We start from the raw sequence: 25,071 nt of genomic DNA, 5'->3' as shown, positions 1-25,071 counted from the left end.
GGCCCCTAGATAATCAGATAATCATACCTAGTTAGTGTATCACCTGGTTTGTGTTATAGGAACTGAAAATAATTTTGGTGGAAAAGTATTCTCAGTGAAATGTTATACTTATTTATTTTAGTGTAAATGGGTATACAGAAGACCATCTGGTTCTTTCAGGCTCATAAAGGCACTGTCCTATAATTTCAGATAAAGCAAGTGATTTACCCAGAGAATCATTTGGGTGGCTGGGAAGTAAAGCGATAAGTAAAATATGGTTTCCCACTTCATTTGCTGTGTTTCCTGCACAGCATCACGACATCCTGCAACAAAATGCCTTCATAAAAGACGTTATGCTTGTCAGTAAGGATGGTTCTAATTCAAGTTCCAGCTTTTTTTTGTTGAAAATTCTTCCTGAATTTTGAACTCTTTAAGTTGTCAGATTTGGGATTGAACAAATGCCCTTAGATGCACTTAGTTTACTTCAGTAATTTTAAGAGTGACACAATAATATTTTGTGTGTAGAGGCCTTGTTTTACATCTCCATTACGTCATATCCACCTCTTTTATTCCAGTCATTTACTTATGTGTTTATGTAAAGAATTAAATGCTCAGCACTCTCCTCAAGGATTCCAACATTCTATTAGTGTGATAGCTACAAATGAATGAACAATTAAAACAGGCTGTGAATTAGGGCACACTATGGTTTTTCCTGTGGTCATGTATGGATGTGAGAGTTGGACTGTGAAGAAAGCTGAGCGCTGAAGAATTGATGCATTTGAACTGTGGTACTGGAGAAGACTGTGGTATTGAGAGTCCCTTGGACTGCAAGGAGATCCAACCAGTCCATTCTGAAGGAAATCAGCCCTGGGATTTCTTTGGAAGGAATGATGCTAAAGCTGAAACTCCAGTACTTTGGCCACCTCATGCGAAGAGTTGACTCGCTGGAAAAGACTCTGATGCTGGGAGGGATTGGGGGCAGGAGGAGAAGGGGACGACAGAGGATGAGATGGCTGGATGGCATCACTGACTCAATGGACGTGAGTCTGAGTGAACCCTGGGAGTTGGTGATGGACAGGGAGGCCTGGCGTGCTGCGATTCATGGGGTCGCAAAGAGTCGGACACGACTGAGCGACTGAACTGAACTAAACTGAATTGAGAGGCAAGCATGATATGCTGTAAGAGCAAGAGTGGGTGTGAGCAGGTCTAGAAATGGTACCTGAGTTAAGTTTTGACTTGATTAAGTAAAGAAAACAGGGAAAGAGCTTCCCTGTGGAAGGAATGACAGGACAAAGGTTTAGAGGTATCAGAGAATATGGAGTGTTTGAAGAACAACTAGCAATTCACTAAATCTGGAGTTCCTAAAGACTTAAAATACAAGGTGGATGAATGTTGAGTAATGAGTCAATATTATGGACAGTCAGTACAATTGGAACTTTATCCCTCTACAGTGGAAGTCATCAAAGGCTTTTCAATAGAGGGTGACATGAAAGTGAAAGTAAAAGTTGCTCAGTCGTGTCCGGCTCTTTGTGACCCCATGGACTATATAGTTCATGGAATTCTCCAGGCCAGAATACTGGAGTGGGTAGCCTTTCCCTTCTCCAGGGGATCTTTCCAACCCAGGGATCAAACCCAGTTCTCCCACATTGCAGGTGGATTCTTTACCAGCTGAGCCACAAGGGAAGCCCAAGAATACTGGAGTGGGTAGCCTATCCCTTCTCTAACAGATCTTCCTGACCCAGGAGTTGAACCAGGGTCTCCTGCATTGCAGGCAGATTCTTTACCAGCTGAGCTATCAGGGGAAAAAAAATAGAGGGTGACACGATGAAATCTATATTTTGGGGGAAAAAATCACTGCAGAATAGAGGAGGAATCAGAGTGGGCTAAGGCTGAGGGCCACATGATCAGGCAAAAGAAGCTTTTCAATAATCTAAGGAAGAACGAATGAGAGCCTTGATAAAGGCAGTAATGATGGAGAAAAAAAAGAAGGTATATTTTTGAAATATCAGAGGTAGAATGTTTTTGACCTGATGAGCGATTTCATGTAGGAGATAGCATCAAGGAAAGGAATTAGAAATGACTCCTGGGTTTCTGACAGGGCTCGATGAATAGTGAGTGGTTCTCCTCACTGATGTATGACAGGAGTTGGATCAGTTTTGGGGGAAAGATGATGAGTTCACTTTTAAGCATGTTGATGTTGAAGTGATTGGAAAACTGGTAATTACTATAAGGGGCTAGAACTCAAGCAAGGGCCCAGAGCTAGAGAAATAGATTTGGGACATATATGTAACATATATGTAAACTTAAACTTAATTTCAATGTAATGTAAACTGCTGACGTGAATGAGACCAACCAGAGGCTATACAAAGAGCAGGGAAAATGAAGAACATATGACATTTTTGGAGAACACATAGCAGTTCACTGAATCTGGAGTCTAAAGACTTAAGATGCAAGGTGGATGAATGCTGAGTAATGAGTCAATACTGCTGGACATTTAGTACAATTGGAACTCTCGCTGCAGTGGAAGTCATCAGAGGCTTTTCAACAGAGAGTGACATGATATAATTTATACTTTGGAAAAACAAACTCACTGCAGAATAGAGGAGGAATCAGAGGTAGCTAAGACTGAGGGCAACAAGTGGGTAGAGGAAGAAAGAAGAGAGTGGTGTCCTTGAAACCAAGGAAAGAGTAAAATATTCATATTATCAATACTTCTGAACGGTCAAGTAAGATAAGAACTGAAATGGGGCTACTGGATATTTTGAGGTGATTTGTTGTTATTCAGTCACTAAGTCCTGTGCCACTCTTTGCAACCCCACGAACTGAAGCATGCCAGATATACCCCTTTCCTCCACTGTCTCCCAGAATTTGCTCAAATTCATGTCAGTTGAGTTAGTGATGCTCTCTAATGTGTGATGCCACCTATCTAGTGATGCCATCTCATCCTCTGCCACCCTCTTCTCCTTTTGCTTTCAATCTTTCCCAGTATCAGGGTCTTTTCTAGTGAGTTGGTCCCTCATATCAGATAACCAAAATACTGAAGCTTCAGCTTCAGCATTGGTCTTTCCAATGAATATTCAGAGTTGATTTCCTTTAGGCTTCACTGGTTTGATCTCCTTGCAGTATAGAGATTCTCAAGAGTCTCCACAAGCACCACAATTCGAAAGCATCAATTCATTAGCTCTCAGCCTTCTTAGAGTCCATGGGGTCACAATGAGTCATACATGACTGGGTGACTGAACAACAACAGCCTTCTTGATGGTCCAACTTTCTTATCTGTACATGACTACTGGAAAAAATCATATCTTTGATCACATGGAAAATTGCCAGCAAAAGTGATGCCTCTGTTTTTTAATATGCTATCTAGAGTTGTCATAAACTTTCCTTCCAAAGAACATCTTTTAATTTCATGGTGCAGTCACCATCTGCAGTGATTTCAGACTCCAGCATCTGTCACTGCTTCCACTTTTTCCCCTTGTATTTCCATGAAGTGATGGGACTGGATGCCATGATCTTCATTTTTTTGAGTGTTGAGTTTTAAGCCAGCATATTCACCTTCTTTCACCCTTCATCAAGAGGCTCTTTAGTTCCTCTTCATTTTCAGCCGTTAAAGTGGTGACATCTGCATCCATGAGGTTGTTGATATTTCTCCCAGCAATCTTGATTCCAGCTTGTGATTCATCCAGGCTGGCATTTCACATGATATAACTCTGCATATAAGTTAAACAAGCAGGGTGATAATATACTGCCCTGTTGAACTCTTTTTGAATTTTGAACCAGTCAGTTGTTCCATGTCCAATTCTAATCATTGCTTCTTCACCTGCATACATGTTTCTTGGGAGACAGATAAGGTGGTTTGGTACTCCCATATCTTTAAGAATTTTCCAGTTTGTTGTGACCCACACAGTCAAAGGCTTTAGCATAGTCAATGAAATAGATGTTTTTCTGTAACTCCTTTGCTTTCTCCTTGATCCAATGAGTGTTGGCAATTTGATCTCTGCTTTGCTTCTTCCAAATGCATCTTGTACATCTGGAAGTTCTAGGGTCACATACTGCTGAAGTCAAACTTGAAAGATTTTGAGCATAACCTTGCTATATGTGAAATGGTTGTATATGAATGGTCGTTTGAAGATTCTTTTCATTGCCCTGCTTTGGGATTGTGATGGAAACTTACCTTTTCTAGTCCTATAGCCATTGCTGAGTTTTCCAAATTTGCTGACATATTGAGTACAGCACATTAACTGCATCATCGTTTAGAATTTGAAATAGCTCTAATGGAATTCTATCACCTCCACTAGCTTTTTTCGTAGTGATGCTTCCTAAGGCCCACTTGACTTCACACTCTAAGTGAGTGACCTCAGCACCATCTTTATCCAGACCTTTCTTGAATAGTTCTTCTGTATATTTGCCACCTCTTCTTAATCTCTTCTGCATCTGTTAGATCCCTACCACTTATCCTTTATTGTGCCCTTCCTTACATGTAATGCTTCCTTGATATCTCCAACTTTCTTGAAGAGTTCTCTAGTTTTACCCATCCCATTGTTTTCCTCTATTTCTTTGCATTGTTCATTTAAGAAGGCCTTCTTTATCTCTCCTTGCTATTCGCTGGAACTCTGCATTCACATGGGTATATCTTTCCCTTTCTCCATTGCCTTTCATGTCCCTTCTTTCCTCAGCTATTTGTAAAGGCTCTTCAGACAACCGCTTTGCCTTCTTGCATTTCTTTTTCTTTAGGATTGTTTCGGTCACTATACCATGTTACCAAATTTCATCCACAGCTCTTCAGGTACTCTATCTACCAGATCTAATTCCTTGAATCTTATTTGTCCCCTCCACTGTATAATCATAAGGGATTTGATTTAAGTCATATATGAATGGCTTAGTGGTTTTCCCTACTTCTTCACTTTAAGCCTAAATTATGCAATAAGAAGCTCATAATTTGAGCCATTTAGGTCTTGTTTTTGCAGACTGTATAGAGCTTCTCCATCTTCAGCTGCAAATAATATAAGCAGTCTGATTTCAGTATTGACCATCTGCTGATGTCCATGTGGAGAGTTGTCATGGGTTTTTGGAAATTGGTGTTTTTACTATGACAAGCATATTCTCTTGACAAAACTCTGTTAGCATTTGCCCTACTCCATATTGTACTCCAAGACCAAACTTGTCTGTTATTCTGGGTACCTCTTGACTTCCTACCTTTGCATTCCAATCCCCTGTGGTGAAAAGGTCAACTTTTTTGGTGTTAGTTCTAGAAGTTGTTGTAGCTCTTCATTTAGAACCGGTCAACTTCAACTTCTTTGGTGTGCAGTTTGGGAATAGACTTAGATTACTGTGATGTTGAATGGTTTGCCTTGAAAATGGAATGAGGTCATTTGTCATTTATGAAGTTGCACCGAAGTAATGCATTTTGGACTCTTTTGTTGACTATGAGGGATACCCCATTTCCTCCTAGGAATTCCTGCCCACAGTAGTAGATTTAGTGGTCCTCTTAATGAAATTCACCCATTCTGTCCATTTTACTCAGATTCCTAAGATGTTGGTGTTCACTCTTGCCATCTCCTGCTTGACCACGTACAATTTACCTTGATTCATGTGCCTAACATTCCAGTTTCCTATACAATATTTTTCTTTACAGCATCAGACTTTAGTTTCATCACCAGACACACCCACAATTGAGTGTGAGTTCCACTTTTGTCAGCCCCTTCATTCTTTCTGGAGCTATTAGTAATTGCCCACCACTCTTCCCTAATAGCATACCTTCCAATACCTGCAGACACCATCTGACCTGGGGCTCATCTTCCAGTGTTATATCGTGTTTGCATTCTATTCATGGGGTTCTTGTGGCAAGAATACTGGAGTGGGTTGCCATTCCCTTCTCCAGTGGACCACATTTTATCAGAACACTTCACTATGACCAGTCTGTTTTGGGTGGCCCTGCGTGGTATGGTTCATAACTTCATTGAGTTATGCAAGCCCCTGCACCATAACAAGGCTGTGACGCATGAAGGGGTTTGAGGTGATAGATTTATATTTATTTAGATAAGGTATATGTGACCATTATGTAATTTGAAAATATATAATGAGATATATACATATAGTGAAAAATATATATATATATATTTAGTGGAAATATACATAATTATATATAACTTAAGAATTACCAAACATCTCATCAGCCAGCATAACTATTGCTAAAATTATGATGTATATCTTTTTAGATTTTTTCTATATTTAAATACATTCTCTACCTAGATATATCTAGATATGTATCTATATATAACAAAATGAGTACCCATTATAAAAATAGGAGACACTGCATGAATATGGTTGTCATTCTTGTCCAAAGTCCATGATAATCTTTTCTACATCTGTCCTAATTTTAGTATATAGGCTGGGGAAGCACATGGTGTCTGTTGAATTAAGCAACTGGGAGATCATTTGTAACTTTGTATGGCTAATTTCAGTGGAATGGTGAGGGTCGGAGCCAGGTTGTGTGGGCTGGGGAATGGGTGGGCAGTGAGGAAACAGAAGAAACATTACAGACTGCCCTCTCAAGAAACCAGGTTGTGAAGGGAAAGGGAAGTAGAAGATGTCAAGAAAGGAGCAGGATGGAGAGGGATTTTTTTTTTCTTTTATATTTTCAATTTTTACTTGGACAAGAGTTCTCGCTGACTGGACTTCTCTGGTGGCTCAGACAGTAAAGCATCTGCCTACAATGTGGGAGACCCTAGGTTTGATCCCTAGGTTGGGAAGATCCTCTGGAGAAGGAAATGGCAACCCACTTTAGTACTCTTGCCTGGAAAATCCCATGGACGGAGGAGTGTGGTAGGCTATAGGGTCACAAAGAGTCGGACATGGCTGACTAAAAGGAGCTGCCTAAGAGGGATGAATTAAAAGATAAAAAAGTAGAGATTGTGATTGATAGAGTTGAGGCCTTAGGAGTCAGGGAAGGAAGGAGTAGGAAAGAGAGACCAAACTGTCTCTTCCAAGAAGAAAACTGGGAGGAAGGTAAGGGTGGGAAGATGTTTTGATAAGTTTTCCAGTGGGTCATCTGACGTGATTCTTGTCACCAGAATGAAGATGGTTGTTACCCATGTGTAATGAGATATTTGAGGAAATCTTTTCAAACTTGCATGAGACAGAAAACCTCAATATTGGATAAGATGATCTGTACACTTACCTGCTGAGAAAGATCCCAAGAGATGTTTAGAAAAGTCTAGTCTTCTCTGAACAAATGGAAGCTTGAGAATGATCCCCAAATGGTTTAGTTACCTTAAATAACCTATTAAGTATTTATTATCCACATGTTTCTGTATTTTGTTAGCTTGTCCAGCCCCTGTGAAGTACAGTATTTAACCTGGGGAAGTGGCATTATATGGTACAGGAAACAAATTTGAAATAAATCTTGACTGAGTTTCATTAACTTTGGAAAAAATAATATACTTGTGCTTTAGTTCTCTTCTCTTGTAAAATTGGGATATCATCATGTTGATCTCAGGGCAAATAGAAGATAGCACAGCTAATAATATATGTGTTACCACACATTAGTGTCCTTGTATGTTACTTTCTCATACATATCTTGTCCCTCTCAGGGTTCAAGGTCTCCCTTTCACTGCTACATAACAGGACTTCCTGACAGAAACATGAAACTGTTAATAATGATAATGAACTTTGGCCAGTGACCAAGAGTGTTCCGTGAAGTCTTAGTTGCTGTGAAATGTAAATATGATGAACTAAATGGAAAGGGGTACTACCACGAAATGTGCAGACTTAACAAAGTCCATCTGCATGTCCTAAATGCCACTGTAGCTTTTAGTTTTGTCTTTACAAAAGCATAGCCCCTGAGGTACTTTTTACTTCATAAGACAAAATTAAATGCCTCAGATGACCAGGAGGAAATCTGGATTAGTTTCTCATTTCACAAATGACTTTTTCTAACAAGTTTGATAATGTGATTTGTCAGCAGGAATATATGCTGAGTACCACTGAGGCCGAAATATCAATCCTCAGAACAAAAGACTTGTAAGCAAATATAATTGCTATAATGTGTTATGACCTCTCACATCTAGTAATTCAGTTGAATAAGGCAGCGATAACACAATGCAGGTGAGTTATCTTCCATTTACTAAACTGCCACCAGATGAACAGCAGTGCCTGGTGGTTACACCAGGTGAATAAGCCACTTTAAAATGGGAAACTGAAAGAAGCAGCAGTGTTAGGCTTAAATCATTTCTGAATCCCTGCAACTTAATTCCTCGTTAACAGTGCATCAATGGATTTAACTTTCCCTTTTAAAATAAAATATTAACACATTTGAGCTTGCTTTAAAAATCAAATCCTTGAGTACCAGTTAAGTATTGTTCCTGGTATGAGCTTCTTGGTGGCTCATACATTGCCTGCAATGTGGGAAACCCAGGTTTGATCCCTGGGTCAGGAAGATCCTTTGGAAAAGGGAATAATGGCTACTCACTCCAGTATTCTTGCCTGGAGAATTCCATGGACAGAGGAGCCTGACAGGCTATAGTCCATGGGGCTGCAAAGAGTCATATACAATTGAGCAACTAACACACACACACACAAGTATTCTTATAATCACTGAACAATTTAAAATAGCTCTTACCTAAATATCTGCATTCATTTCTTGACATCATATCTTAATATTCTGATTACTTTGTCTTTTTCACTCTATGTCCCAAGGTTACTTAAATGTTTTTTTCATACTCTTGTTCACTTTTTGGAGAGCATTTTTCTGGCAACAGTTCAAAACGGTGTTGAATTTTCCCCTGTTTTTCAGTTGCACAAACTGTTCAATATTACTTGACCAATGCATCCAAAATTTGAACGTGCTCTTGGTTACCTATTGCTTGATATAAGTGCCCTGGTGAAATGGAAGGACACTGGCCCTACAGGTGTCCATTCTCATCCAAGCTCATGCTCTGAACACTCCTTGCTCGATGAATTGTTCTTGTTTTTAAAATATGATGAATTAGAGCCCGTTTCATCTTAAACAATCAGCATAAAGTATGATACACATTGGGTGGTTAGTACACTTACCCTGATTAAGTGAATGGTTGAATAAATGGATAAAGGAAGGGAGAATTGGAGCATATGCGATTTGCCTTTTCTGCTAGAATATGGAAGGCATTCTGAGCAAGGAAAATCACTTTGGGTTCTGTTTTTCAGATAAGTGGTATCTGAACTATTGTGTTCTGAGTAGAAAATCTCCCTTTTTGCAAAAAAGCACTAGTATTTTAACTAGAATCATTTTTTTTGTGTGTGTGTATTTGATTGTAAGATTTGAACTTGGCATTTTTACTAAATGTTCAGTACCATCCTAATCATTGTAAAGGGAGCAAATTCCCTATCCCTGAGTGTATTTGAGAGGACAAATTTATATAAAGCAAGGAGAGAGCAACACAAGACACTTTGTATTCAGATTAAATATTATGCACTAGCTATTCTGATTAGATGGAATACTGATGGAATTCAGAGAAAGGAAAAGACACTGGGCCTTAGGGAAGAAAGGCAGTTTGGATCAATGAGGAGAAGAAATATTTCCTAAGGGCAGTTGTGGGCCAACTTGCAGAGCTTGTACAATCCTTCACAAAAAACTTGCCACATGGATCTCAGCAATCAAATATCAAGGCCTCACTGCTTTGCTGAAGGAAGCCCAGAGTTTAGTTTTTCCTGAACAAAAATGACACCTAGATTTAAGACATAATAAATAAAAACTAGTGATCCAGTTATATGGCAGAAACCATCCTAATTTTTTAAAGCAATCATCCTCCAATTAAAAATGAATATATTGAGTAAAAATATATACATAAAAACCATAGGTATATATTTAAATTAAGCATACATATAAATATAACATAGTTTTTTTTTTTTAAATGTGTGTGTGTGTCTGTTGCTCAGTTGTGTCCGACTTTTTGTGACCCCATGGACTGTAGCCTGCTAGGCTTCTCTGTCCATGGGCATTCTCCAGACAAGAATACTGGAGTAAGTAGTACTTACTACTTATTCCATTCTCCAGGGGTTCTTCCCATTAGGCCATATTTTATATATTTGTATTTAATCATATATTTATGAAGGGTCTAATATGCTATTATACAGATTTGTGCCTTAATGAGTTTATAATCTAGTTATAAGTCTAAGTTTATAACCTTATTTAAAACTAATGTCAATTTCTTAGCAATGAGCCTGTTACCAAAAAAAAAAAAAAAGGATGATCATTTGCTACTGACTGTAAATCCAGTAGCAATTTAGGGTTTATTACAATATGAAGATGTCAGTGTCTGGATTTTGGAGGGTGAGAAGGAGCACAGTATGGTGGGAACTTTGGGAAATGGCATAAACCCTGTTGTTATAATGTATTCCAGACCTGTTTTCAGTAGTAAGCTCCTGTTAAAGAAATAAGATCCAGGAGCCCACGGTCAAAAAGTAGAGTGACAGCTGTGTTACAAAGACTTGGGAATTGTTGGAGAAGAGAGTTAAGCAGTTACTTTGTTCTACAAAAAGAATGTTTCAGAAAATTAGTTTGGGCTGCATTATACATCAAAATGAAAGATAAAGGGAGCAGTTTATGGTTATTTTGCTGTAACCTGAGTATGAAATGTTGAGATTCTTATAAAGATTAACGTTATATAATCATTGCATATGGATTTCTAATTTACAGGAGGTTAGAAGGACAGAGAATAAGTTAATTGCCAATTAAATAATGTGTTCCTATTAAATAATTTGATGTTACTTTTGGACTATAAAGATAATTTCTCAAAATATATTATCTGAAATAGTAAGTTATTATTTTCAGTTTTTGGGATCTACTACCTAAATCAGAATTGAAATGCTGCTGAAGAATAATAGGTAGAATAATAGGTAGAACAGTGTTAGTTAACCTTTGGTCAGATATATTTTGTTTAGAAAAACCGAGTCCTTGTTAGGACTTAGGAAACCTAACAGCATATATAATGAGCACTGCCTACCTGGGTATCACATATGTTCACATCCAAATGGAAAGCAAATCATACTTTAGGAGTAGATTGAGTCTGTTTATGCTCCAAAATGAATTTAAATGACGAGAATATGAATGTAGTGAAAAGCATGGAAATGAATTTGACAGATACTAGTTTTCATTTTGAGTTTCAAATTACTGGCTTTCTGTTAGCATATATCAGGAGTAGTGAATTTCTATTAAGTTGGCACATAGTTTTAAATTTTATGAGTATGCTATTGTAAGTGTAAAAACTCATTTCAGTGAGATATGGACATGGATATTTCTTTTTTAATCAGCAAGCTCTAGGCTATATATTATTAGTCTAAACTTGTCATCCTGACAGCCTTTAGGCTGTGGAGCTTTATTCTTATATTCCTTTTTGGTGATGTTTTGTTTATTTGGGTAGAATTAAAAAAGAGGTTGTGAAGAGAATTTAATAGTTTAATACTTATTTAATATTTGCTTAAAATATTAAGGTAGACTTTACAGGCATTTTTGCTTAGACATGTATTATTATTACAACCTTTTGAAATTATTAGAATGATGCTTTTGTTCAACAGTATTTCTTTCAGTGTTTTGTTAAAGGTATGAGCTTACCATACATAGAGGTCTTGCAGATGTAGTACTTGAGGGCTGTGTTAAACTTTAACAGTATCAGAAATAACTACCCCACTCTCTTCTACTGCAAACAGCAAAGAGCAGTTAAAAATTACATATCACCTCAATTTTGCATTAAAAATAGTGATGGATCTTCTAATTGAAGCAGCAACTTGCATCTTGGGTCCCCTGTCAGTTCACTGAGCAAGGACTCTGAATGCTTATTATGTCGAGGACAGTGATGGGCGACACATTGCCTCCTTATAGTCACAGGAAAAGAAATGAGCGAAATTGAGCAAAATTAATGGTGGAATATCAGTAGCAGGGCTTTCCCAGCTTATTTCCTACCGTAAGTATGGCTACCATTTATTACTGTTGCTGCTGCCACCAGGAGTATTAGCAGAGGTAGCTACCATATCCTAAGAATCTAGGCTATGCTTCCCCACTCTGCCAAATGTTCTACACACGTAACTCATATAATCCTCACAGCAGTCCTGTATGGATGTTGATGGAGATTTCAGGTAAAAAGGTTCAAGTTAGGAGCCAGGTTATTTTCATAGCCAGGGTACCACCAGGAAGAGTGCTGAATACCTGTCATTATCTGTTTAGATCTGGTGCTGATGCAGGTAGCAATCAGTGTGCCTTTTATTCTCTGAGGGTTTTTGAATCAGATGAGATGCCTCCTTTTCTGCTTTTGGTTCTCAACTTCTACTCCTGTCTGAGATGCATATGCACATTCTCAACTCTAGAAAAAATCCCTCTTACAATAGAGGGGCGAAATGTTAGAGGTAACTTCCTTTACTAATACAACAAAAAATGAGAATTACGATCATATTTCAGATGGCATTTTTGGAAAACTTTTTTTCATAGCCCTCAAATAACGTCAAAATATTTAGGAACTGATTCTTTGGAAACATTATTCTCTATTAAGCAATTATTCCTGGACCCTCATTTCTGATTTTGGTGAACTGAGGGGCGTGGCTCTCTCCCACTGTTACTTTACATTCTTCACAGGGATCACTACCATTTCCTTCTCCAGTGCATGAAAGTGAAAAGTGAAAGTGAAGTCGTTCAGTCGTGTCCGACCCTCAGCGACCCCATGGACTGCAGCCTTCCAGGTTCCTCCATCCATGGGATTTTCTAGGCAAGAGTACTGGAGTGGGGTGCCACTGCCTTCTCTGGTGGCAGGGATACTACTTGGAAAAGGCATCTTCTGGGGAAACTGAGAACTTTTGGGGATGTTGGAGGTTGGTGTACATGTGGTTTAAAAAAACTGAAATGATTTTGGTATGCCATTTCATTTTCCCATTGAGAATCGCTTCAAGGCATTGGAAAATCATAAATACCATCCAGAAAGTATTGATATAATGATCCCAGTGATACTTGTAATAACAGCAGTGTTATTATTACTGGTCCTAGGATCTCCACAGAGATATCTTACATCTTCCTGATCACTGCTTCCCTCCTGGCATGCATGGCCATGGACTGTGATCACAACAGTGGTTTTCCAAGTACAATTCCTGGACCAGTAGAATCATCTGGGCACTGGTTCCAAGTGCAAGAAAAAAAAAAAAAAAGCAGTTTCTCAGACCCACCCTGGACCTAATGAATCAGAAACTGTCTGGATTGCTTTGTGTATGAACATGCCCTCTAGGTGATATGATACACACACAAATTCAACAACTATGACAGCCACCTGTCATAGTTTCCTATTGCTGTTGTAAAAATTGACCACACATTTAGCAGCTAAAAACAGCACAGATTTCTCACTTGTACTCTCTGAAGGTCAGAAGCCCAGGTAGACGTGTCTGGGTCCTCTCTTTAGCATTTCACAAGGCTGAAATCATGATGTTGATAGCACTGAAGTCCTTACTGAAGGCACTGGAGAAGAATTCACTTCCAACCTCATTCAGGGTTTTAACTGAATTCAGTACCTGGTGGTTGTAACCTAAGGTCCCTCTTTCATTGTTGGAGGTCAACCAGGGTACACTCTTAGCTTCCCGAATCTACCCATGTTTCCTTTCATGGTTTTCATCTATCTCCAATGGTGGGTCGAGTCCCTTTCACACCTTGAATCCCTCCGCCTCCCTCCTCTGCCCTACCTGATGTCTTTGTCCGCTGCATCTCTATGACTGCTTCTTCTGCCCCCAGCCAGGAGGAAGTTGTTTTTAAGTGCTCAGTGACACATTGGGGCCACATTGATAATCGAGGATCATGTCCCTATTTTAAGGTCCAGTTATTAATAACCTTTATAAGGTTATTAATTCCCTGGAGAATGAAATGATAACCCACTGCAGTATTCTTGCCTGGAAAATTCCATGGACTGAGGCGCCTAAAAGGCTGCAGTCCATGGGGTCACAGAGAGTTGGACCCAACTGAGCAACTTCACTTATGTCTCTTATTAATAACCTTTATTATCTTCAAAATCCTCTTCACCATGAAATATAACATAATCACAAGTTTAAAACAAAGGGTCTGAGGTCATGGGGACCAAAATTCTGTTTACTTGGCATAACTCATCATAAGGTCTTTCTCTTGGCACCCCACTCCAGTTCTCCTGCCTGGAAAATCCCATGGACGGAGGAGCCTGGTAGGCTGTAGTCCATGGGGTCGCTGAGTTGGGCACAACTGAGCAACTTCACTTTCGCTTTTCACTTTCATGCATTGGAGAAGGAAATGGCAACCTACTCCAGTGTTCTTGCCTGGAGAATCCCAGAGACAGAGGAGCCTAGTAGGCTGCAGTCTGTAGGGTCGCACAGAGTCGGACACGACTGAAGCGACTTAGCAGTAGCAGCAGCAGCTTGACTTCACCCAGGTGCTATGTTGCTCCCTAGGTGGCCCATCCCCACCATCAGCATCCCATTCTTGCCCCAGGGATCAAAGTGGCTAAAGGAAACTGTTCTGCTTCACCAGGAAATGAAGCACATTTCCCATGGGCTCCACGTGTGCATCAGGGCACCTGCCCTTTGTGTTCCCCCCATCTCATCTGTCATTACTCTGTGTCCCTCTGCATTCCCTCTCTCTCTCATTCTCCAGAAGTGCTTAGCTCCTGGATTTTCCATTCTTGTCTATGTCTCTGCCTCCCTTCCATGGTTCAGAAGCACTGTGGTGATGCTGGCATAGACCTAAGCCTAGGAGTTCCTCGTTATAAGAAGTGAAACATAATGTTTCATGGTGCTTATGAGCACAAAGCCTGAAGCCAGGCAGTTTAGTTTCAAAATTTGTGACCTTGGGTAGCTCTCTTAACTGTTTCATGCCTCAGCTTACCTATCTGTAAATGGCAAATAATAACAATGTTAGATCATTAGCCAGTATTACTAATACTCAGAGAAGAAACAGTAAGTTCAGTGTATTCAGGCTTGATTCATGAGGAAACTTAGAAAATTCTCTCGCTTTTTCACATCTCTCACTTTCTCACCAAAACTTTGTTTTAAAGCTTCTTGTCTTGGCCCTCATCCTAATGGATATCTTGAACTGGCTAGGATAATGATCATATAAAAACATGGCAAAGAAGTAAACCCATCAGTGTTTGCATATGCAATGTAATGATTTTCAGGATAAATTCATAAATTATATAAGGCTGTTACCATTTTTGTTTTATGATTTGCTTGGTCACTCTTGTCCTTTCAGTTTTAGATTTATAAGTCTTCCAACCTTCAGGATCCAAGGCTCTGCTCTAATTCTGCTTCTTGGTTCACAGTTGCCTTGAAGTCTTTTTTAAGCATCTCCCATTTTTGCTTGATGCATGCTAGATTAGTGTCTCTAATATAAGGGTCCCAGCATTTTTATTTCTCACATCAGTATGTTTTGCTCATCTCTTTAGTAATACATCAGAACATGCATAAAGATGTTGTGTGCCTTCCTGTTCCACCAGCTTATATGCACAAGCATGCTCACGTAATAGTGGTGATTCTCTGCACAGTCTACTTATTACCTTTCACTGCTGTGTTAAAATGAGTTCACTATGCCACTACTAGTTATCCAGCTGTCTTTCCTCTAGGACCCTGTGGTGTGTCATCATTACTGGGGCCACTTATTATTCCATGAGAGCTGTGAAGAAGTTTACAGGGAACTTCTTGGGGACTGGAAATCATTGTGCCCTAAGAGATGCTGGGAAAGGCTGAGGGCAGGAGGAGAAGGGGGATAACAGAGGATGAATGGTTGGATAGCATCACTGACTCAGTGGACATAAATTTGAGCAAACTGAGAGATTGTGAAGGATAGGGAACCTGGCATGCTGCAGTTCATGAGGTCACAAGAGTCGAATATGACTTAATGACCCAACAACAACAACAAAGAGCTGGGTTACTTAGGTAGGACTGGCTTTGGCAAGGATGAAGGTATCCTGTGTGGGTAGAAGGAATCTGGCATTTTCATCCTCTCACAACACAGGAAGGTGTGCTGCCTAACAGCAGAATTCTGGGCATGTTAGAGCTGCTATGTAGCAGTTGGTAGTGTGAATGGAAATGTGTAAAGTGTTTTTTGGTTTTTGGAGGAAAGGCAGCATATCCGTGCCAACTATTGTTGTTGTGAAGGAACCCAAGTCTAAATCGGTCTATATGGTTGGATTGCTATGCTTAGTTTATTTAAAACATAGCATTTGGAGAGAGGTAAAATACCAGCATACTGCGTCTTCGCCTTTTTTTTTTTTTCTTGAAGCAAATTTGTTAGGTCTGTTTGCAAAAGGACTAGCTGTGGCAGGGCAGTAAAGAGACATGTGCCTCTTGCGATACCTTTTTTGTAGTGTTAATTCTAATATAAATAATCATCTAAAAAAAATAAATAAATAAATAAATAAATAATCATCTACATTGATTTATAAGAGTGGAATGGAGTGGGGACATTGATTCAGAAGAGAACAGCTATGAACAGTTTGATTTATGATGGTATTAAAGCAAATGATTCAGATTCACCTTGCATAATCTAAGGTTGCTTGTCCAGTGGTTAGTTGTCAAAATATATTCATCAGAGAGCAGTCAACTTCTCAGTGAGAAGCACACCCCTGACAGAATGTCTAATTTACTCTTTTGAGGCTGGGATGATATCATGTGCATGATATGTGCAAGGTTGCTACCTGCACACCCATGGTTCTTAGGTAGAAAAGGATTGTTGTAGAATGAAATAAATAATCTTATCAGACACTCATTTTATGGGATAAGAATGTAAATGCAGTGAGTAATCAGAGAGTATGTAAATAGCAGCAAACTAATTTTCAGAATCATTGCAACTCATTTTGTAAGATATCTCTCCTATTTAAGAGAATAAAACTCAGCTCTTCCAGGAAGCATAATATCCTCAGTGGTCAGTTATGATGTGACAAAAACAAAGAAGCCTTTTGTTAGGACCTGGGGTCTTTCATCTGATCGTCATGATGAGTTTATTGTACTTCTTTAAAGTCTTTGCTGATCTCCTTTGGTGACTGACTTTGATGTCCTTTCCTCAGTTCTCCTGTGGCCTTCTCTGTATTCCTTGATCACAGCACAGGCCACACTGAGGCATAACTATGGCCAACCTCTGCTACTTTTGCCTTGAAACCACAGGTACTGGAGGGCAATGACCAAGGCTTTCCCAGCAAATGTGTGTGTACGTGCCAAGTTGCTTCAGTTGTGTCCAACTCTTTGCGACCCCACGGACGGTAGCCTGCCAGGCTGTTCTGTCTGTGGGTTTCTCCAGCCAACAATACTGGAGTGGGTTTCATGCCCTCATCCAGGGAATCTTCCCAATCCAGGGATCAAACCCGCATCTCCTGAGTCTCCTGCATTGGCAGGGGGGTTCTTGGGAATCCCCTTCCCAGTATATAGCAGGTGGATATGTGTACTAAACACCGAGTGAGTGACATATTTCAGTGTCAGTTGGGCCCGAAAAGTTTGTCTAATGAATACAGGTGCCCTTAAGAAATACCCATTTTCAATCTGATCCTCACATCACTACTTCACATAGTTCTATTTTCTGATTTCCCTAGCTCTAACTTGATGAGGTTGAACCAGACAGATAATCTTCAAATATGTTCTAACTTTTGATGACTTATTGATTTTGAACCCCTAAGCTCAGATTATTTCTGTGATCATTATTTCTAATGGATATTGTGTGTTTCTGTAGGGAGCATGACTTCGGCAACTTCACCGATCATTTTAAAATGGGACCCCAAAAGTTTGGAAATCCGGACCCTAACAGTGGAGAGGCTTTTGGAACCACTTGTTACACAGGTAAGAGATGCTCTGAAATACTGTTACCTGTGTGTATTTCTATTGTGATTATATCATGACTTTCTGAAGAATGTGAAAATCCTTAGGCATGAATGAATCATGCCACATTGCTAATTACTTAATATGTATTCCTGCCCCAATTTTCTTGTCTTCTCAATAGGATTTGGAGTGCTTCTTACAAAAGTTTTCATGTGATTTTTGAAATTAAGTTGATGAGATAATTAAAGAAGGGGCTTTGGTGAAGGGGACCCTCATTTGCAGTAATGGATTCAAAGTCTAAATAAATCATGCCTAGCTTGCTTTCAGATGCTAATGCAGTTAGGAGGAACTCTATTGCGTATTTAAGAGAGAAGTATATTTATTGAATTACTTTGTCTTTAGTTTAAAAGGGAAAATTCATCATGTTGAAATGATAAAATGTTCCATTTTTATGTTGTCACATTTCCACATGAGGGCCATCAACAGAAAAACATCCTCTGGATTTTTAAATTTTAAAAATTAATTTTTTGTGGTCTTATGAAGTATATTATTTGCTATATTAACTAAGAATTTCAGAAAGTTAAAATTCAAGATTTTATGGGTATATTTGTAGAGAAATGCCATGACAAATTAAGTAGAGACCATTTATATTGGGTAGGGATCACTTATATTGGTTTTCTGTAGCTTCTATAGCAAATTACTGTAAACTTGGTGGTGTAAAGCATCACAAGTTTATTTTCTTATGGTTCTAGAAGTCAGAGGTCCTAATGTTAGGATATTGGTAAAGAAGCATTCCTTCTGGAGGCTCAAGTAGAAAATCTGTTTCTTTGCCTTTTCCATGTTCTAGAGGCCATTCCCTTCTTCGGCCCCTTCCTCCATATTCAAAGCCAGCAGTGCCGCATCTTCAAATCTCTCTCTGACTGACCTCTGCTCATGTCCTCATATTTCATCCTGTCTCACTCTTATAAGGACCCTTATGATTAAATTGGGCCCATACAGATACTCTAGAATAATGTCCTCATCTCAAGATCTTTGAGCAAATCACATCTGAAAAGTCTCTCTTGCCATTTTTAGGTAGCATATTCAGACTTTCAAGGGGTTAGAATATGGAGAAAATCTCATCTAAAATTCATCAGCTAAAAATTTCCAAATCTCACCATCTAAATCTTCTAAATTAGGTATGAGTAAGGTTCTAGACAGGGACTTCCCAGGTGGTGAAGTAATAAAGAATCTACCTGCTCGTACAGGAAATACAGGAGACATGGTTTCAATCCCTGAATGGGAAAGATCCCCTGGAGCAGGAAATGGCAACCCACTCCAGTACTCCTATCTGTAGAATTCCATGGACAGAGGAGCCTGGTGGGCTACAGTCCATGGGTTGCAAACAGTTAGGCATAATTGTGCATTCTCATGCTTATCATCAAGGTTCTAGTTATATTCCTTCTTCAAGTAGAATTTCTCTCCATCTATGTACCAGTGAAATTAGAAAATAAATCATACGCCTTCAAAATGCATTGTGGGACAGGCATAAGATAACAGGTGCAGACATTTTCATTTAAAAAGAGAGAATGTGGAAGAAAAAAAAAAGGTTACTAGTCTCAAGAAGTTTAGAATTCCAACTAGGCAAACTCAATTAGATTTCACGGCTTGGTGATAATCCTCTGTGGCTCAAGGCTCTGCCCTCTGGGCCTGGTTCTTTACTCTAAGAATCATTATTCTTTTTTCAAGAAAGATAGCATGTATTTTCAGTTGAATATTTCCTGCCTGTGCAACTTGAAAGTACAACAGCTTTTTTGAAATTCATCTCTCTCTTTTTTTCAGTTCAGATTTGTCAGTATTTCAACTGATATAACATTCTTGAGAAACCTGTGGTTCTCTCTTGTATATATCTGAGATTTTCTCTATTAGAAAACAGGATACTTTGTAGATCTATCATGGATAACCTCATCTCCAATTTGTTCTCTGCTGAAATCACTGAGGGAATCCATGAATCCTGTGTCCAATCTTTCCAAGAGCTCCTTGTGTGAATGAACATACCAAGATTTTAATCCTTCCAAAGCACTAACCAAAGGTTCAGTTCAGTTCAGTTCAGTTCAGTCGCTCAGTCGTGTCCGACTCTCTGCAACCCCATGAATCTCAGCATACCAGGCCTCCCTGTCCATCACCAACTCCCGGAGTTCACTCAGACTCATGTCATCTAGACGCAAAGTTGACTTTTTTCTCAACAGCCACTTTTTCCTGAAACTGAAACTTCTAATTTTAACACCTCTTGCAATCTGCCTACCTGAAAAGTTTCCCAATCACTGGGTCTTGGTTCCTTTCAATTTAAGATTCTTAACAACAACAAAAATTTCTGGCTGCATCTTGTCGCATGTGGCAGGATCTTACATTCATTAACCAGGGATTGAACCCATGCCCCCTGAAGTAGAGGCATGGAGTCTTAACCACTGGACCACCAGGGAAGTACCAATAATTCTTGACTCAATATGTTTCTTTCCTCTTCAGTTCAGTTCAGTTTAGTTGCTCAGTCGTGTCCAACTCTTTGTGACCCCATGAATTGCAGCACGCCAGGCCTCCCTGTCCATCACCAACTCCTCTTACATTTGGTTATAAGCAGGAAGAAGAAACTAGGCCACTCCTTCAATACTTTGCTTGGAAATCTTAGCTAAATATTCAAGGTCATCACGTAACTCTGGTTTCTACATAATTATAGGAAGCAATTCAGCTAAGGTTTCTTCTACTCTATAACAAATATTGTTTTTCCTCCATTTTCCAAAAACATGTTTTCATTTCCTTCTGAGCCCTCCTTTAACTGTCCATTTATAATGATTTCAATAATTTCTAAAATGATAAAAGCTTACTCTACCGTGCTGTTCACTTCCTTCTGAGTCCTCACCAGCAGGGCTTTTAACATCCATATTTTACTCTCTGTTCAAGGTAATCTAGGCTTTTTCTATCATGCTCCTCAAAATGTTCCCAGCCTCTGCCTACTGTCAATTTCAAAGCCATTTCCACATTTTCAGGTAGTTGTTATAGTAACAACTATAGTTGTTACAGAACCAAGGTCTGTATGCCTATATGCTTCCAGTTGCCACTATGACAAATTACCACAATCTTAGTAATTTAAACAACACCCATCTATTGTCATACAATTCTAGGGGTCAAAGGTCCTAAACGCAAGATGTTGGTAAGGATGTGTTCCTTAAGGAGGAAGTTCATTCCTATTTTTAGCATCAGGAGTGCACCTGTGTCCTTGGTTGTGGTGCTTTCCTCCATCATTAAAGTCAACAGTTTAGCACCTTTAAATCTCTCCCTCTGACTTCAGCTTCTACCATCATATCTTGACCTCTGACTTTAACCCTCCTTCCTCCTGCATTCCAGGCAGATTCTTTACCATCTGAGCTATCAGGGAAGCTCCCTCTTATAAGAACTCCTGTGATTATATTAGGGTCACCCAGATATTCTAAAATAATCTCTGGATCTTGAGATCTTCTGCAGAGTCCCTTTTGCCATTTAAGGTAATACATTCACAGGTTCTAGGGATTAGGAAGTAGACATGTTTGTTTGTATTGTTGAAACATTTCATTAGATTTATGCCCTTTTTTAATGTGGTCATGATTCTTATTAGTGCTATACAGATTTATTCAAGAAACACCTAACACTGATAGACTCTTAGATTTGAGAGTATGTTGGCTGCTGCAGTTGTGGTTTGTGGACTAAGACTGATCCATGAATTATTTGTTATTGGACAGCAATAAGCACAGAAATTTAAAGTAAGTGCTTTGAAAAATTTATGGTAGTTTTATAGAGTAATTTTATGCATGTTGAAGCTAATCATAAAATTTGTGCTTTTTATCTTTAAATTTCTGGGGTTATTCATTGTCTTGTATTTTTAAAAATCTTTGGTTCATGCACTTTTAGAATAACATATATTTGACCTTTCATCATAGATAGCTTGAAAAAGCCTGGTTTGGGAGGTTCTTTGTGGTTGGTCTGCTCGGAAATGTAGTTCTGTCAGCTGGGTTACAAACACAGATTACCTTATTCTAGCGTTGGAATTTTCACTTCAGATTACATGCCAATATATTTAACCCTTATCATGCAGATGAAATGAAGCAACAATTAGAACATAGTGCCCTGTGTTGATTAAATGTAGTCTCCATTTTTCTTTTCTTTTTTTTTTTTTTTTTTGTCTCCATTTTTCTTTTCTTGATGGTTGAATTTCAGGTTCATACTGGTCGTAAACCAATACTGTATGAGCCAGTGAGAAGGATATGAATGAATCTAGCATGGGCAAGCACAATATTACACATAAACTGTCTCTTATTTCTTAAAATTTTCATATCTTTACATATTTGCTCTTGACTTATGACCAAAACATCTAAGATTACATTTAAAAATTACAGCCTTTTCCATGTATCTTTCAATCCAGTCATTTCAAATTCTGTCAATAAAGGCAATAGATTAAAAAATATTTGTTGAAAGAAAATAAAGACAGTTAATAGTCTAATTCATATTTTTTCACTTAATATGGGAAAATACTTACAAAGTCTTGTTGAATTTCACACTGTGACTTAGCACTGTAACTATTCTTAACCCCCTTCCAGTGTCTCCTAATATCTAAATGGCTTACCTTTCTTACAGTGTTCCTACAGTGATTTAAAAAAAATTAAAAAAAATGATTCTCTCAAAAATGTGACTTTTAAGACAGGCTTTTGTAAATATTGTTTCACGATAATATGCTTATGTTATCGAGACTCACCATTCCCACCCCTGGAATGAAATCTTAAGGGTAAGAGTAATACGATTGTTGATCCTTGGAAGACATATGAATAATTTAGGAGAGATAAGATAATATTAGATATAAACTCCATGTTCAACATTTAAAGCAAAAGGTGGAAATGAGAGAGAAAACTAACCTAAACAAAGCCCCATATGAATCAAACACATATTACAGTTTTATGAATGGAATAAAATTCATTGAAATATCCAGTGACTCTATATGCCTATAGCCATCCTGCAGTTTATATAAATCTGGATAGGGTTGAAATAAACATCAGAAGTTTAGGAATTCTCAATAAAATTCATTCACTGTCATAAGAAAAATGATGTCAGGAATTTACCATCAGTAACTATTTCAAGTAGTAAACAAAACTTTACGTCATTTCTATCATAATGTATATGAGATGCATGTTTAACTTACAATGTTGAAAAGGCAAGATTCTTTTTCGAAAAAATTACCTTATAAAAATCATGCAATTTCATGTGAGAAAAGATTCATCTTATGCATTTTACACCTTGACAAAGATGCCTGAACTTTTATAAATTCAAGAGAGTAAAAATCTTTAATAGGCCATGTTCTGTGATACTAAGCTTTATTAGGAAATGGAAAAACTATATTTGGCAAATGTATTAGGAAATTAGGACACACTCTTAGATAACTCTTAAAAGCAAAGGGAAATTATAAACTATATATGACTTAGTGAAAAAGATGATCTCTTCTTAACAAAATATACATACCCAGTAAAAGCTGTGCTTAGTACAAAATTTTAGCTTTAAATGCCTTTTCTTACTAAAGAAAAACCAGAAATAAACTAAGTATTCAACAAGTTAGAAGAAGAACATCAAAAGAAACTAAGAAATCAGAATTTAATAACCATAAAAACTGGAATCACTAAAATAGTGAGTTCAAAGGGTTAAATTAATTCAAAATTTGATTATTTTTTGTTAAAGATATTATTTATTTATTTATTTTTGATTGTGCTGGGTCTTTGTTGTCATGCAACGGCTTTCTCTAGTTGTGAAGAATGAGGGCTACTCTCTGATTGTGCTACATGGGCCTCTCCTTGAGCTGGCTTCTCTTGTTTGCGGAGCATGGACTTGAGCCATTCAAGCTTCAGTAGTTGTAGCACATGGGCTCAGTAGTTGCAGCTCGTGAGTGCTGGCTCAAGTAGTGGTGGTGCAGTGGTGCAGTGGCTTAATTGCCCTGCAGTGTGTAGGATCTTCCTGGAGCAGAAATCCACTACTTGTCCTTTGCATTGCCAGGCAACTCCCAACCACTGGGCCACCAGGGAAGCCCTGATTCTTTCTTGAAATGGCCAATATAAATCCCTCAGGCACATATTACAGAAAACATATAAAGAATACATAAGATTATGAATGAGAAAGCAGAAACAACTCTAGAAACAAGAGACATCAAAAGAAGCATAGTTGACTATTACATACAACTCTACACCTAGGAAAATGAAAGCACAGAGGAAGGGAATAACTTCCTAGAAAGATTGAAATAACCAAGATTTATCCAAGAGGAAGTGGAAAACTGGATTAAGCCATATAAATATTGGAAAGCTTTTAAAGATCTGTTATTAAAAAGCACCAGAACAGATGGATGTCTAGCTGAATACTATCTGATATTTAAAGAACTGATAATTGCAATGTTACTTAAAGTTCTGCTTCCACCATAGAAAAAATTTAACAGCTTCTCAGTAGTTCTTGAAGAAACATAGCTTTTATATTAAAAATTCAAGACACTCTAAAATAACTTTATAAAAGGACCGTGGTAATTCAATCTTATTTCTGAATTTAAATGCAAAAAAGAATTCTACATAAAATGTAGAAACTATCATCCAGCAGTGTATCAAAAGATTAGCATATTCATAACAAAATAAGACTTTTTAAAGAATATAATGATAGTCTGTTATCAGGAAACAAAAATATTTTAGTTTCTCAATAGACTATATCCTGGAATACTAAACAGACATTTGACAGAATTTTGTAATCTTTTCTAATAAAAACTTTAAATAAGAATAAGATCAAGCTTTTAAGATAAAGGAATATATCATGTAAACATAGGAACAGGACAGATAAAATCTTTCTTAATATTATTGTGTACCATTGAAATTAATGTGAGAATAAGGTAAGATAGCCAGATATAGTATAAATATACAAAAACAGTTTTGTCTATGCAAAACAGTTAGAAATGAAAATGTAAATATTCTCTTTGTAATTAAAAAGTATATACATAAGGCCATTATTCTTCCAATGCAAAATCTACCTTAATTTTGTAGATTTGTAAATTGCAATTTTATAATTATTTTCACACCATTGAAGTAGTGATTATGTTTATACAAGCTTTGAAGTTAGGAAGGCTTGATTGTGAATCAGAGCTTGAATATGTTACTTAATCTGTCCTCATATGTAAGTTATGGATATGTCATGAGATATTATAATGGCACCTGAGACAGTCCATTAAAATGATTTAAATGTCTGACAGTGTTCTCATAGTAATATTATTGTTGAGTCACTAAGTCATCTCTA

At 38.0% G+C, this 25,071-nt stretch overlaps 1 protein-coding gene and 1 non-coding gene across 3 annotated transcripts in view; one reads left to right on the top strand and one right to left on the bottom strand.

Moving 5' to 3' along the window:
- The window catches only part of LOC120851300 (catenin alpha-2), a 1,370,085-nt gene that overhangs the window by 160,368 nt on the left and 1,184,646 nt on the right, over positions 1–25,071 (top strand). For both annotated transcript variants that reach the window (XM_040223986.1, XM_040223987.1), the window contains exon 2: positions 17,669–17,775. In XM_040223986.1, the coding sequence (XP_040079920.1) occupies positions 17,674–17,775 (102 nt within the window). In that variant the 5' untranslated portion in view covers positions 17,669–17,673. The remainder of the gene's footprint in view (positions 1–17,668; positions 17,776–25,071) is intronic.
- LOC120852334 lies at positions 6,279–6,382 on the bottom strand. Its single transcript, XR_005718517.1, has one exon. It is a non-coding gene; the product is annotated as a U6 spliceosomal RNA (small nuclear RNA).

Source organism: Oryx dammah, unplaced genomic scaffold, assembly GCF_014754425.2.
Source record: "Oryx dammah isolate SB20612 unplaced genomic scaffold, SCBI_Odam_1.1 HiC_scaffold_25, whole genome shotgun sequence".
Classification (NCBI taxonomy): Eukaryota; Metazoa; Chordata; class Mammalia; order Artiodactyla; family Bovidae; genus Oryx; species Oryx dammah.
This window is presented reverse-complemented; position numbering and strand designations above follow the sequence as displayed.